The sequence below is a fragment of the Eurosta solidaginis genome, chromosome 4 (genome assembly GCF_040869045.1).
Source record: "Eurosta solidaginis isolate ZX-2024a chromosome 4, ASM4086904v1, whole genome shotgun sequence".
Lineage (NCBI taxonomy): Eukaryota > Metazoa > Arthropoda > Insecta > Diptera > Tephritidae > Eurosta > Eurosta solidaginis.
In genome coordinates, this window is record NC_090322.1 from 127,446,705 (window position 1) to 127,463,616 (window position 16,912).

General features: G+C 37.0%; 2 protein-coding genes across 4 annotated transcripts in view; both read left to right on the forward strand.

Annotated features, from left to right (window-relative positions):
* Positions 1-16,912, forward strand: part of inaF-D — a 162,011-nt gene that overhangs the window by 32,998 nt on the left and 112,101 nt on the right. The window contains exon 1 of one of the 3 annotated variants that reach the window (XM_067782884.1): positions 7,068-7,205. The exons of 1 other annotated variant lie outside the window; for it this stretch is intronic. In XM_067782884.1, coding sequence (XP_067638985.1) covers positions 7,199-7,205 — 7 coding nt within the window. In that variant the 5' untranslated portion in view covers positions 7,068-7,198. Of the gene's footprint in view, positions 1-7,067; positions 7,206-16,912 lie in introns of those variants that run through there. One more of the 3 variants, XM_067782881.1, reaches the window with a different exon arrangement.
* On the forward strand, positions 6,451-7,143 carry inaF-C. The gene has a single exon (XM_067782886.1). The coding sequence runs from the start codon at positions 6,629-6,631 to the stop codon at positions 7,019-7,021; it is 393 nt and encodes a 130-aa protein (XP_067638987.1). The 5' UTR covers positions 6,451-6,628; the 3' UTR covers positions 7,022-7,143.

A 16,912-nucleotide genomic window follows, 5' to 3' on the forward strand; every position in this document is an offset into this window, starting at 1 on the left:
CCTTTGGAATGACATGAAGTTCCACGATTTCTAAAAAGTTTGTGATACAAAAATTACTGCCAATTTAAAAAAGTGGAATGACAAATGACTCCTTTCAACTTGCAGAAAATATGTATCTCCTGTGTTTAGGCAGCTTTGAATATATTGAATGATGTATCGAACGAGTGCACAGTGGTCGGTTCCATAGGAAAAAAATAAAAAAAATCAAAGTGAAAAGTTTGTCACCAAATGTGTCCTTAGTATCTCTTATTAGAACTGTACTCTTTAAGAATAGCTTCAAAAGTGAGGTTATGGTATTAGTTGGTTATTGCAGTGTGAGCAAGTTAAAAATAAAGTGCAAGTTTAAGCTATTTAAAAATGCATAAAATATCTTTGTATTGAAATAAATAAAAATGAATATTGAAGTCAAAGGTATTTACTTCATTCTGAAATAATTTTAGTGTGTTTAGCTTGTTGTGTTTTTTATACCTTTCATGAACATGAAATGGTATATTAACGTTGGTCCGATGTTTGTAACGTTGAGAAATATAGAAGATAGACTCATCATTAAGTATACCGAATTGATCAGGGCGACGAACTGAGTTGATATAGCTATGTCCGTCTGTCTGTTTGAACGCAAACTAATCTCTCTAATTTTGAGATATCTCAATGAAATTTGGCACAAGGATGTATTTTTGTATTATATTAGACATTTGTCGGATCCGGTAGGATCGGACCACTATACCATATATCTCCCATACAACCGATCGTTCAGATAAAACGATTTTGGTCATTGCTGCCGCAATTTAGAAAGTATAAACGTGAAACTCGGTGATATATACTTTAATATGTCATAGAACATTTTCTGAAAAAATCACTTTGATCGGAGCTATATATAGTATATATCCCTTACAACCGATCGTTCAGATAGAAAGATTTTTGGCCATTTCTCCCTTAATTTCCAATATAAAGACGTTGAACTTAGTGATATTTATTCTAATATACCATAGAAGATTTCCTGAAAAAATCACTTTGATCGGAGCTGTATATAGTATATATCCCATACAACCGATCGTTCAGATAGAAATATTTTTAGATCGTTCAGATAGAAATATTTTTAGCCATTTCTCCCTTAATGTCTAATATAAAAACGTTGAACTAAGTGATATTTATTCTAATATACCATAGAAGATTTCCTGAAAAATCACTTTGATCGGAGCTGTATATGGTATTTATCCCATACAACCGATCTTTCAGATAGAAAGATTTTTGGCCATTTTTCCCTTAGTTTCCAATATAAAAACGTGAAACTCGGTGATGTATATTTTAATATATCATAGAAGAATTTCTGAAAAAATCACTTTGATCGGAGCTATATATGGTATTTATCCCATACAACCGATCGTTCAGATAGAAATATTTTTAGCCATTTCTCCCTTAATTTCTAATATAACAAGTAAGGAAGGCTAAGTTCGGGTGTAACCGAACATTACATACTCAGTTGAGAGCTATGGAGACAAAATAAGGAAAATCACCATGTAGGAAAATGAACCTAGGGTAACCCTGGAATGTGGTTGTATGACATGTGTATCAAATGGAAGGTATTAAAGAGTATTTTAAGAGAGAGTAGGCCATAGTTTTATGGACTGACGCCATTTAGGGATATCGCCATAAAGGTGGACCAGGGCTGACTCTAGAATTTGTTTGTACGATATGGGTATCAAACGAAAGGTGTTACTGAGCATTTTAAGAGGGAGTGGGCCTTAGGTCTATCGGTGGACGCCTTTTCGAGATATCGCCATTAAGGTGGACCAGGGGTGACTCTAGAATGTTTGTACGATATGGGTATCAAACGAAAGGTGTTACTGAGCATTTTAAGAGGGAGTGGGCCTTAGGTCTATCGGTGGACGCCTTTTCGAGATATCGCCATTAAGGTGGACCAGGGGTGACTCTAGAATGTGTTTGTACGATATGGGTATCAAATGAAAGGTGGTAATGAGTATTTTAAAAGGGAATGGGCTTTAGTTCTATAGGTGAACGCCTTTTCGAGAAATCGCCATAAAGGTGGACCAGGGGTGACTCTAGAATATGTTTGTACGATATGGGTATCAAATGAAAGCTGTTAATGAGTATTTTGAAAAGGAGTGATCCTTAGTTCCATAGGTGGACGCCTTTTCGAGATATCGCCATTAGGGTGGGCCAGGCGTGACTCTAGAATGTGTTTGTACGATATGGGTATCAAATGAAAGGTGGGAATGAGTATTTTAAAAGGGAGTAATCCTTAGTTCTATAGGTGGACGCCTTTTCGAGATATCGCCATAAAGGTGGACCAAGGGTGACTCTAGAATGTTTGTACGATATGGGTATCAAACGAAAGGTGTTACTGAGCATTTTAAGAGGGAGTGGGCATTAGGTCTATAGGTGGACGCCTTTTCGAGATATCGCCATTAGGGTGGGCCAGGGTGACTCTAGAATGTGTTTGTACGATATGGGTATCAAATGAAAGGTGGTAATGAGTATTTTAAAAGGGAGTAATCCTTAGTTCTATAGGTGGACGCCTTTTCAAGATATCGCCATAAAGGTGGACCAAGGGTGACTCTAGAATGTTTGTAGGATATGGGTATCAAACGAAAGGTGTTACTGAGCATTTTAAGAGGGAGTGGGCATTATGTCTATAGGTGGACGCCTTTTCGACATATCGCCATTAGGGTGGGCCAGGGGTGACTCTAGAATGTTTGTAGGATATGGGTATCAAACGAAAGGTGTTACTGAGCATTTTAAGAGGGAGTGGACATTAGGTCTATAGGTGAACGCCTTTTCGAGATATTGCCATTAGGGTGGGCCAGGGGTGACTCTAGAATGTTTGTACGATAAGGGTATCAAACGAAAGGTGTTACTGAGCATTTTAAGAGGGAGTGGGCATTAGGTCTATAGGTGCACGCCTTTTCGAGATATCGCCATTAGGGTGGGCAAGGGGTGACTCTAGACTGATACGATATGGATATCAAATTAAAGGTATTAATGAGGGTTTTAAAAGCGAGTGGCCCTTAGATGTATATGTGAAGGCGTTCTCGCGATATCGACCAAAATGTGGACCAGGTGATCCAGAAAATCATCTGTCGGGTACTGCTAATTTATTTATATATGCAATACCACTAACAGTATTCCTGCCAAGATTCCAAGGGCTGTTGATTTCGCCTTGTAGAACTTTTTCATTTTCTTCTACTTAATATGGTAGGTGTCACACCCATTTTACAAAGTTTTTTCCAAAGTTATATTTTGCTTCAATAAACCAATCCTGTTACCATGTTTCATCCCTTTTTTCGTATTTGGTATAGAATTATGGCATTTTTTTCATTTTTCGTAATTTTCGATATCGATAAAGTGGGCGTGGTTATGGTCGGATTTCGGCCATTTTTTATACCAAGATAAAGTGAGTTCAGATAAGTACGTGGCCTAAGTTTAGTAAAGATATATCGTTTTTGCTCAAGTTATTGTGTTAACGGCCGAGCGGAAGGACAGACGGTGGTCTGTGTATAAAAACTGGGCGTGGCTTTCACCGAGAACAGTTACCGTCATAGAATCTATGCCCCTACCAAATTTGAGAAGGATTGGTAAATTTTTGTTCGACTTATGGCATTAAAAGTATTCTAGACAAACTAAATGAAAATGGGCGGAGCCACGCCCATTTTGAAATTTTCTTTTATTTTTGTATTTTTTTGCATCATATCATTACTGGAGTTGAATTTTGACTTAATTTTCTTATATACAGTAAAGATATTAAATTTTTTGTTAAAATTTGAATTTTAAAAAATTTTTTTTTAAAAAGTGAGCGTGTTCTTCATCCAATTTTGCTAATTTTTATTTAGCACATATATAGTATAGTAGTAACATTCCTGCCAAATTTCATCATGATAACGTCAACGACTGCCAAATTATAGCTTGCAAAACTTTTTAATTACCTTCTTGTAAAAGTGGGCGGTGCCACGCCCATTGTCCAAAATCTTACTAATTTTCTATTCTGCGTCATAACGTCAACCCATCTACCAAGTTTCATCGCTTTAACCGCCTTTGGCAATGAATTATCGCATTTTTTCGGTTTTTCGAAATTTTCGATATCAAAAAAGTGGGCGTGGTTATATTCCGATATCGTTCATTTTAAATAGCGATCTGAGATGAGTGCCCAGGAATCTACATACCAAATTTCATCAAGATACCTCAAAATTTACTCAAGTTATCGTGTTAACGGACAGACGGACGGACGGACGGACGGACATGGCTCAATCAAATTTTTTTTCGATACTGATGATTTTGATATATGGAAGTCTATATCTATCTCGATTCCTTTATACCTGTACAACCAACCGTTATCCAATCAAAGTTAATATACTCTGTGAACTCTGCTCAACTGAGTATAAAAACGTTGAACTAATTGATATTTATTCTAATATACCATAGAAGATTTCCTGAAAAAATCACTTTGATCGGAGCTATATATAGTATATATCCCATACAACCGATAGAAAGATTTTTGACCATTTTTCCCTAAGTTTCCAATATAAAAACGTGAAACTCGGTGATGTATATTTTAATATATCGTAGAAGATTTTCTGAAAAAATCACTTTGATCCGAGCTATATATGGTATATATCCCATACAACCGATCGTTCAGATAGAAATATTTTTAGCCATTTCTCCCTTAATTTCTAATATAAAAACGTTGAACTAAGTGATATTTATTCTAATATACCATAGAATATTTCCTGAAAAAATCACTATGATCGGAGCTATATATAGTTATATCCCATACAACAGATCGTTTAGATAGGGGGGTTTTTTCCATTTTTTTATATTTATCTTAAAATCGTTAAGTATGTACATCTGTTCACTATACATTTCTTATCTTATACAGCGCATTATTTGGAGATTACGAATGGGATAAGATTATTGTTGAGCCCCATTCGTGAAAGGTATGAAGTTTTCGGCACAGCCGAAGACAGTCCCGTCCTTACTTGTTTTTATTTAAAATTTCAACTGTGCCTTTATTAGTGTTTATTTGCACAAATATTTCAATTCGGTATTAGTTGGGTTCCTCACCGATTCTCACGTTGGGACTTATATATTGTTATTAGTCAAAGTTTTAGAATTCTAAAGTGCTGATATCGTCTGCCACTTTCTGCCACTAACTATGTTTTGCGACAGTTTTCTGATAGCATCACCCGGATAAATTATTATCGTAAGTTATATGAGCTCACATGTAACATACGACATTATTTTATCCAGTCGACGATATGCAAATGTAAACTTTTGTGTGTTTTTGTTGTTTTGTTATTGTTATGTATGTAAGATCATTTAATAACTCGAATTTATTTATTTAATGTTATTAAACATTGTAAATTGTATTTGTGCTATACATATCTTACCACTCCCCCCCCCCCCCCCCCACATCTACTTATTTTTTGTATGCATTCGGTGAAAGTGGGTGGTTGTGGGTCGGTATGAAGGTATCACCCGCACAAATTTGATATCTCTACTGGAAGTATTTTTGGTCACCAACTCCATATAAGACCGACCAGTGTGGAGTAGAAGAATATCCTGGCTAATTACCGGTGGTGTCACTCAGAACGGTACTGGTTTACTACCTAGACATCAACAATTCCACAGTATAAATGTAACTTTTTTGTCATGCAAGTCCCAAAGACACCGGTAGGGGGAAAAAGTAATGTGCGGATACCAAGGAGGATCCCAAATGCCTGAAGAGTCATCCTCCTCTTGCCAATTAACCAAACCACCAACAGCAATTCTTTTACTGGGAGCACCTGATACCAAAAGTGGGAAATTTTACAGGAAATATGTTTGCATGAGTTGTGTGTTAGACACTACAAAAAGTTGCAGGTGTGCGAAAAGATCGCACTCAGACATGCCAAGGAATTTCTCCCTATGAAGGCCACAGACCATTTACATAGTGAGGCGAAAATGTCAATGTTTCAATTTTTCATACATCCCATCCGTGACAATGAAATGTTGAACAGGTGATTTCTGCATAAATATCATAAACCCTGTCGTATCAGCTGAAAATAGTTTGCCTGCGTTTTAGAGTTCTAATAACAATTACAAAAACAAAAACAACAACATTTTTGTTTAAATTAAACACAATCCGTATATTTTAAGCTACCTTTAATTGGTTCCTATGATTATATTCTTGTATTAAAACTGTATACAAAGCTCCCTCACAAACCAATCGATACACCTATTATCGCTCTACGTGCCAATGTTCATTTGCTCATTACCGTTAGTTACTCACAGTGGATTAATTAATGCCATTATAGCAAAATTCGTAGCTATCAAAAACTAAAAGCAAAAACTTGTCAATAGAAAATGTGCATAATCCTATTTTTCATTTCACTAAATCCCAGGCGCTAGGCTATTTGGTCTTTTATTATACCACTTACTTGTCAGTTTATTCAGCAATGTAGCTCTAGCAGCCACTAACTTTTTGACAGAGCCACTAAACACGTGTCTCTGCATTTTTGCGTCTGTCAATTAATTAAATGAAATTTTTTGAATATTTAAACGCGATTTTGATTTAATTTACTTAACCAATGTTGATTCGCTTCTAAATTGTGTTGACACGCGGTTTGCGGGAAATATGGCGGAAAATTTGGCAAAAATTGTTAATATAATTGAAACGAGTGTCACGAATCCTGAAAATGATGAGGGCAGCATAATGCCGGGGGCAACCGACGCGTCTACAGTAGCAGCGACACCATCTACTTCGCTTAAAAGAGGCTCACGACCTACAACAATCCAAGTATCCACTGGTCATTTGCCCTCTTATCGTTTACATGAAGCCGAAGAAATAATGGCACATAAACCAACTTTTTCAGAACGTTGCATACGCTATATAATGGTTTTAATTTATATATGTGGCCTATGCAGTTTGGGCTTTGTCCTTTCGATTTATCATATTTTCTTTTGGGACTCACGTATGCCGCCAGTGCATAAGAGTATGATACAAAAGAAGCCACTGGGTTATGGTTAAATGTACGGCAAGAAATGTGTTTGGAAAACTGTAAGGGCTATGAATGTGTAATTTTAACTTAAAACAACAAAAAATTTTACAAAATTAAATGGATTATAAAAGCTTTTTAATTAGCTATAAAATGTGGTATCTGTTTCAATTACAAATATTGTGACTTAGCACTTCTAGAATGATTGCATGTTCGGTAAGTAACAGAAATTACACTTTAGCATAGACTTCAAAGCAAAAGTCAAAGCTTACTAACTCAATTAGTCTCAAGCACCTTCACATAACTTTCTAAAACAGTACTGACTGCCACCCCACACCAGGTTGTGAGCCCTTCCTAATACTATATTAACAACCGCAAGTACAACCCAATGAATTTAGCCGTGCTACGCCATTTCGTAAACGTTAGGCAGCAAATCACAGCCATGTGACGTTATATCTTTGTCACCAATTCGCTAAACGCTGCGCCGATTTGTATATGTCTACAAACATATTTAGCAGGGACCGAAAATAAAGGTATTTAAATTTAAGCTCAAGATGAAGGCTTACATATTTAACTTATTGCATGGAAGACTAGCGCAAACCGTTGCTTGCATCGAAGACCAATACATTTCGTTTCGTTCACATATAAATTGAGTTACTCTTGGAGACAAAAACGAATCTTTTTAATCTTCGAAAAGAAGCAAGTGAGTTTCCAGGTTTGGTCTTTTTTCAGAAGATGCGTAACCGTTACGGTCACTGATGTTTATGTAAAATAACCTTCTGAATTGCACCGGCAAACTATGCTATGAATGTTTCATAACATCCAGGATCGGATTTGGATCTTTGAGGCACTGTGGCGAATCAATAATGGGTATCCGCAAAGAAGGTGGTTAGTTCATTTAATAAGTTGGTTTTGCCAATGTAGGTTCCTCCACGACCTTTTTAAAATTTGTAAACTTCTATATTAACTTAAAGGACACGGCCACGCCACAGGGCGGGGACCTGTTGTGGACGCTGGTCATCAACCAACTGCTCAGGTGGTAAGTGCCTGCCAATAATTAGCTCTTTGATGGATCGGGCACTGCGAGACATACAAACCTGGGCATCTATTGTATGGTTGAGCGCCAACGCCGAGAAGACGGATATGGTCTGGTTTACTAAGAGGCACAAGGTCCCAAATTGGCTAGAAAAGGTAACCCTGCAGGAGAAACCTTCGAAAAAATATATTGAAACCATTTTAGATAGTAAGTTGTCGTAGAAACCCACCGTGGAGGAGGGAGTGAAGTGGGAAGTGTGGTTAGAAACCAATTATGACCATTAGGGCGGGTCAAATTGTATGGGGCTAAAAAACTTCAGGTGCACATCCAGTTTCTGAACCTATGGGTCATACTGAATAGTATTGTCCATGGGACCTTAGGTCTGAAATGAATTTCGAGCCTCCCTAATTTTGTTAGAAAATATTTTTTTTTTAGAAATTTTTATTATTATTTTTGTTAGAAATTATTTTGGGCTATTTAGAAATTTAATTTGCAATATGGAAAAGTAAAATATTCGTCGATTTCCCCCAAAAAGAAGCGATAAATTGCGAAAAATAGTAGGAAAGCGCCCTATAGCGACGAATATTTTAATTTTCCATATTGCAAATTCAATTTTTAAATAGCCCAAAATACTTTCTAACAAAAATAGTAACAAAAATTTCTAAAAAAAATATTTTCTAACAAAATTAGGGCGGCTCGAAATTCATTTCAGACCTATTGTCCCATGGGCAATATTACTCAGTATGACCCATAGATTCAGAAACTGGATGTGCCTTTTCAACAATAAATTTGACCCACCCTAATGACCATTGTATGCAGAAGCCTTTCTAGCGGTTAGAGGAAGTTTTGCATAAGAATATTCCAAATATATAAGTATTTGTATAACACTTAACTTTCACATTATCTCAAAGGTAATTCCGCTACCTTAGCTTTATGTTTTGCTGTCAAAGTTTTATTTTCCCATAGTTTGGTAGCTTTGGCGGCCACCGTGGTGTGATGGTAGCGTGCTCCGCCTACCACACCGGATGCCCTGGGTTCAAACCCCGGGCAAAGCAACATCAAAAATTTTAGAAATAAGGTTTTTCAATTAGAAGAAAATTTTTCTAAGCGGGGTCGCCCCTCGGCAGTGTTTGGCAAGCGCTCCGGGTGTATTTCTGCCATGAAAATCTCTCAGTGAAAACTCATCTGCCTTGCAGATGCCGTTCGGAGTCGGCATAAAATCATGTAGGTCCCGTCCGGCCAATTTGTAGGGAAAATCAAGAGGAGCACGACGCAAATTGGAAGAGAAACTCGGCCTTAGATCTCTTCGGAGGTTATCGCGCCTTATATTTATTTATTTTTTATGGTAGCTTTGATTTGATTTGGCTTGTTTCATGTCTAACCTGCTAACACACTTTTCTAGTAGAAAGGAAACCTTGCAACGACAAATCGATATAGATTAAGTTGTTGTTTTTGCGAAAGTACATTAATTGCGGGTGTGTGGATGTGTGCTTAGACATGCACGTTCTTTATTTACCGATCAATAGCGACAGTGACAAATTTAGCTAACTTATTTTGAAATTGTTTAAAATTGTGTTAAGGAGACAAGCTAAATCAAATAAAAAAATATTTTGGATAACTTTAAATGCTATCCAGACACATTTTAATACTATTCAATTTTCCAATGCAGTTCCGAGAAAAAAATAAATTTTTGTGTATTGCTTTAGGTTGGAATACTCGAAAACGTAAGATATTCGGACATAAGCATTACCCAGTGGAAAGCCTCTTTAACGCCCCGATTCTGAGCGTTACCGGTAAAATAGTACCCAGAACATTATGTAACCGAATATCGTTACCAGTTTTTTATCCGCGATTCTGGCCCAAGCGGTAACGCTGTCATCACCAAAAAAACTCACCAGTGTCTGTGGAGAAATTTGAAAGGTAGTTTTCTTCGCTTTCACGGTTGCCACTTTGGTCCATTTGGACCAAAAATGGTCCCTTCCAACCCTATTTGGTCCGGTGGTCCCTTTTCTTCAATTTTGGTCCTTTTTAGACAGTAGCCACGACTGGTACTTTTCTTTCTTATTCAATCAGGTAAAAATTCACAATATTGCCCAAAAATTCGCCACACTTTCGTTAGCCCCCATATAATTTTGAATTTACTTCAATGAAAATCTCGCCATAAAAAAATTGCTCAGTCAATAAAATGTACATCTATGTCCGTAAATAAATAAATAAATAAAATGTACCAGAACAATAACATTTCACCTAGGGTATAATTTATGCCAGGCATTAAAAAGAAAAAGTGTTGGCAAACACATTGTCGTTAAGTGTTGATGAAATAACCGATTAATCAAAAAAAACTCTTGGTTTATAATAATATTAGCTAAGTTTTTTTCTCACATCTATATACGTTTACGCTTAAACTTTATATGGACTGCTAAGCGACAAATACCTCTTAAATACACCTCTGAAAATGCTACGCATAAAATTAGTACTAATAAATTTCACGCATTATACTCAGATGTAACTGAAATATTTGTCTATGTTTCACCATCTGCACTAATTCTATGTATTCTATGCGCATCCACTATTTATCACAACTGATTCAGCTATATGTTATACTCAGAAATACAACAGAGGGTTGTGTCTCCGCTTTTCGGTACACCCTGTGCTGTAGCTAGTTGTTTAACCACTGTCGCTAGATGGATCTCCTAAGCATTATCTAAGCGAGGATAGGCTTTTTTTTTCACGCGCAAACGAAACGTATACGCGTGTGAAAAAAACACGGCTATTAATAACGGCTAGATATTTTGATCCGTTATACAATACTATGTAAAATATATGAAAATAAAAATTGCTTCTCGCATAGCATAGCTTATGGCGAGCACTCTGCCGTGAGCCTAACACTTTCAAACTTTACACAAAGAAATTCCTTGCATTACTTCTCATTTGGCACGTTGATATTTAAATCTTTCTCACCCAGCTCAATAAGTTCAAGGAATTTCAGGACTATTGTGGTGTTGAGCCACGCAAGGTAATTGAAAACTAAGTATCTTGGCGCAAGAAATATTTTAACTCGAAGACAGAAGGAAGCAAATGCAAAAGAGATTTGATTTCGGAAGAAATGTTTTGTATAAAATTATACCCGGTGCTAGCAGAGCTCCTGAGGACTGGGATCAAAATTCAAACTTACTTAATCTAGGCTCTGATATGAAGTTTAAACGTTAAGGGAAAAAGTAAGGGTCTAAAAAATAGCACTAACAAAATTGACTAGTTTCATTTATGATTTACTGAGTTTTCCACATACATAGTTCGGCAACACCAGTACGCAAATTTTGAACCGTTTCAATGCTACAACAGCATAATGCTAGGACCAAGAGCTTTGTGACCAAAACTATGTTCACATCGTTTGGTTGGCGAAAGACATAGACTTATCCTATGTCAAAATAAGTACCATTTTTGTTTGTTTGTTCAGCTTGAATTAAAGGAAAGTCTTCACTATGTTTAGTAAAATTTTATATGGAAACATCCTAAAATGATTGTATTTTATACTAATAAAATAAAACAAAAATGTGTTCCTTTTTTCGATGAATTTTGGTTCCAAATGAAAACACGGTGTGGCGACCGTGTTCGCTTTACCGAAATTGTAGATACGAGGTTAACGAATAAACGAGACGATGTGTATATGCATATTATGCATGATAAGTTTGTACATAGGTATATTGTAATTTATTCTGTAAAAGTACATAATGTAAACAAATATGTATAGCAAGAGGCAACACTTTTTTACTATTATCTTTACTTATTTGCGCTTACAATTCTTTATTTTTCAGTTTTGCCTTTTTCTAAACAACAGCTGTTGTGTGGTTATTTCGATGTAACCACCTACTTTTGTGGGTAAAAAATTATCCGGCTACTTTCGCGGTTAGAATACCAAAAGGGTGTAAAAGTTGCCACATGATTTCGTTACCGTGGTGAAGGATGTTGTTACCACACTAGAATCGGGGCGTAAGACGCTAATATTAGCTTATAAAAGAATGTGACGTATACTCCCCGGTGTCCGTCTGTTCAGGTAGTATGGATAAATTTGCGTGGAAATTAGTGGTTTTTAAGCAAACCATTATCATGTAACAACTCCGATTTTAAAGATATTTTAAAGTGATTGCCGATTGCTATCAAAAATTGAGTACAAAATGCATAAGCTCCATTAAGAACCATAATTTCCAATTTGTATACCCAGCTGAAATTGTACACAGGGTATTATAACTTTGATTGGATAACGGTTGGTTGTACAGGTACAAAAGAATCGAGATAGATATAGACTTCCATATGTATATCAAAGTCATCAGTATCGAAAAAAAAAATTGATTAAGCCATGTCCGTCCGTCCTTCTGTTAACACGATAACTTTAGTAGATATTGAGATATCTTCCCCAAATTCGGTATACGGACTTATCTGGACCCAAAATAGATTCCTATTGAAAATGAGCGAAATCTTCACTTTTTCGATATCGAAAATGTATAAAAATGGAAAGAGTTAGATAATTCAACAAGTAAGGAAAGCTAAGTTCGGGTGTAACCGAACATTACACACTCAGCTGAGAGCTTTGGAGACAATATAAGGGAAAATCACCATTTAGGAAAATGAGCCTAGGGTAACCCTGGAATGTGTTTGTGTGACATGGGTATCAAATGGAAGGTATTAAAGAGTATTTTAAAAGGGAGTGGGCCATAGTTCTATAGGTGGACGCCATTTCGGGATATTGCCATAAAGGTTGGCCAGGGGTGACTCTAGAATGCGTTTGTACGATATGGGTGTCAAAGAAAGGTGCTAATAAGTATTTTAAAAGGGAGTGGGCCTTAGTTCTATAGGTGGACGCCTTTTCGAGATATCGCCATAAAGGTGGACCAGGGGTGACTCTAGAACGCGTTTGAACGATGTGGGTGTCAAATGAAAGGTGTTAATGATTACTTAAAAGGGAGTAGGCCTTAGTTCTATAGGTGGACGCGTTTTCGAGATATCGCCATAAAGGTGGACCAGGGGTGACTCTAGAATGTGTTTGAACGATATGGGTATCAAAGAAAGGTGCTAATAAGTATTTTAAAAGGGAGTGGGCCTTAGTTCTATAGGTGGACGCCTTTTCGAGATATCGCCATAAAGGTGGAACAGGGGTGACTCTAGAACGTGTTTGAACGATATGGGTGTCAAATGAAAAGTGTTAATGATTACTTAAAAGGGAGTAGGCCTTAGTTCTATAGGTGGACGCGTTTTCGAGATATCGCCATAAAGGTGGACCAGGGGTGACTCTAGAATGTGTTTGAACGATATGGGTATCAAAGAAAGGTGCTAATAAGTATTTTAAAAGGGAGTAGGCCTTAGTTCTATAGGTGGACGCCTTTTCGAGATATCGCCATAAAGGTGGACCAGGGGTGACTCTAGAACGTGTTTGAACGATATGGGTGTCAAATGAAATGTGTTAATGATTACTTAAAAGGGAGTAGGCCTTAGTTCTATAGGTGGACGCGTTTTCGAGATATCGCCATAAAGGTGGACCAGGGGTGACTCTATAATGTGTTTGAACGATATGGGTATCAAAGAAAGGTGCTAATAAGTATTTTAAAAGGGAGTGGGCCTTAGTTCTATAGGTGGACGCCTTTTCGAGATATCGCCATAAAGGTGGACCAGGGGTGACTCTAGAACGTGTTTGAACGATATGGGTGTCAAATGAAAAGTGTTAATGATTACTTAAAAGGGAGTAGGCCTTAGTTCTATAGGTGGACGCGTTTTCGAGATATCGCCATAAAGGTGGACCAGGGGTGACTATAATGTGTTTGTATGATATGGGTATCAAACTAAAGGTATTAATGAATGTTTTAAAAGGGAGTGGCCCTTAGTTGTATATGTGGAGGCGTTTTCGAGATATCCACCACAATGTGCACCAGGGTGACCCAGAATTTATTTATATATGTAATACCACGAACTGTATTCCTTCCAAGATTCCAAGGGCTTTTGATTTCGCCCTGCAAAACTTTTTCATTTTGTTCTACTTAATATGGTAGGTGTCACACCCATTTTACAAAGTTTTATCTAGAGTTATATTTTGCGTCAATAAACCAATCCAATTACCATGTTTCATCCTTTTTTTCGTATTTAGTATAGAATTATGGCATTTTTTGAATTTTTCGTAATTTTCGATATCGAAAAAGTGGGCTTGGTCATAGTCGAATTTCGGCCATTTTTTATACCAAGGTAAAGTGAGTTCAGATAAGTACGTGAACTAAGTTTAGTACAGATATATCGATTTTTGCTCAAGTTATCGGCCGAGCGGAAGGAAAGACAGTCGACTGTATCTAAAAACTGTGCGTGGCTTCAACCTATTTCGCCCATTTTCACAGAAAACAGTTATCGTTCCAGAATCTAAGCCCCTACCAAATTGCGCAAGGATTGGTAAATTTTTGTTCGACTTATGGCATTAAAAGTATTCTAGACGAATTAAATGAAAACGGGCGGAGCCACGCCCATTTTGAAATTTTCTTTTATTTTTGTATTTTGTTGGAGTTGAATTTTGACATAATTTACTTATATACTGCAAAGATGTTAAATTTTTTGTTAAAATTTTACTTAAATTTTTTTTTTCTTAAAAAGTGTTCGTCATCCGATTTTGCTAATTTTTATTTACCTCACATATAATAATTGGAGTAACGTTCCTGCCAAATTTCATCATTATATCTTCAACTATTGCCGAATTATAGCTTGAAAAACTTTTAAATTACCTTCTTTTAAAAGTGGGCGGCGCCACGCCCATTGTCCAAAATTTTACTAGTCCGATTTCGATAATTTTTAATAGCGATCTGAGATGAGTACCCAGGAACCTACATAACAAATTTCATCAAAATACCCCAAAATTTACCCAAGTTATCGTGTTAACGGACAGGCGGACGGACGGACATGGCTATATGAATTTCTTTTTTCGCCGACATTTGATATATAAAAGTCTATATCTATCCCGGTTAGTTTATGCCGTTACGGATTACCGTTATGCGAACAAAATTAATATACTCTGTGCGCTCTGCTTAGCTGAGTGTAAAAACCGCTATGCTAATGAAATTTTGTAGGTGGATTGGTTTTATGACGTAAAACACAAATTTGGAAGTTTAGCAAGACGTAAATCAATAGCCGTTAAAGATATTACATTAAAATTAAACAGCAAACTCACCTTAAAATTCAGCAGCATTTGCCATAAAACTTATCCTTCAATAGAACTGCGAGCTCACATAAAAATTTGCTAATACCTTCGCCAACAATATTTCCCAAATTATTTAATAAATTTAAATTAATAAAAGCAATAAGGGCATCTAAGTATTCCTTTCCCCAGTCCAGAAGAAGGGTGATACTGCAAACTGCACCAACTATCGCAGAATCAGCCTTCTTAATATCGCATATAAGGTCCTGTCAAGTTTATTGTGCGAGAGATTGAAGACAACCGTGACGCGGCTAATTGGACCTTATCAGTGCGACCTTCAGGCGACCTGGTAAATCTACCATCGACCAGATGTTCACAATGCGCCAAGTCTTGGAAAACCCGAGAAAAAAGAATCGACACACGTCACCTCTTCCTTGATTTTAGAGCCACCTTTGACAGCACGAAAAGGAGCTGCCTATATGCCGCTATGTTTGGATTTGGTTTTCCCGCAAAACTTATACGACTGTACAAAATTGCTTCGAGCAACACCATCAGCTCAGTCAGAGTTGGGGAGGACCTGTCCGAGACGTTCGAAACTAAACGAGGTTTCAGACTTTAATTTGATGCTGGAGAAAAATTCAATTCAATAGAAAAACCTCATTCAGTAAAAAAAAATCTGTCAAAAATGTTCTGAGAACCTGCCAGTGAATTTTTATCTTATTTTAAGGAAACAGAAGTTCTGTTTGCGAGTTCGTTAGCTTACAAATATTTTACTGCGAATTTGCCCCAAAATTTTGGTTCGAATTTGCTTTAGGATTAGCCAGCTAATTCTTAGTGGATCAAACATATACCGTTAATTAGCAATAAATGTCAAGGCTGTCAAAATTCGCCCATGTGATTAAAAAATAAAAAATAAATGTAAGGCGCGATAACCTCAGAAGATATCTAAGGCCGAGCTTCTCTTCCAATTTGCGTCGTGCTCCTCTTGATTTTCCCTACAAATTGGCCGGACGGGACCTACATGATTTTATGCCGACTCCGAACGGCATCTGCAAGGCAGATTAGTTTTCACTGAGAGCTTTTCATGGCAGAAATACACCCGGAGCGCTTGCCAAACACTGCCGAGGGGCGACCCCGCTTAGAAAAATTTTCTTCTAATTGAAAAACCTTATTTCTAAAAATTTTTTTTTTTGATGTTGTTTTGCCCGGGGTTTGAACCCAGGGCATCGGGTGTGGTAGGCGGAGCACGCTACCATCACACCACGGTGGCCGGTGCGTTCGTATTAGTCTACAAATTAACTGTCACCCCCAAGGTGACCTTAAAATTTACATACGAATCAGCATTCACATCAAAATACAAATTCGATGTAAAGATCGCCATTTTTAACCTTGAAAATATGATTCGTCTTATCTTCCTTCTCCCTCAATTTTTTCTTCATCATTCTCTCTTATTTTTGTTTTGATAAAATTTATATGTACAACTGTCTCTAATCGTCTCGAAATATATTTCTTAGCATTAATCTATAATTATAGAACATCGCCTCCACAGCGGTCTGATATTATATTTTCAGCCTCTTTGTACAGGTGAGCTGATTACCAATTCGTGCCCGGTTATGTTTGTTATTGGGTGAGCTAGAAATCCACTTCCCTGTGCGATCGTAACCGGATACTCCGGGATAAATCGATGAGTACAGCAAACCTTTGTTGAGTTATTCCACCTTG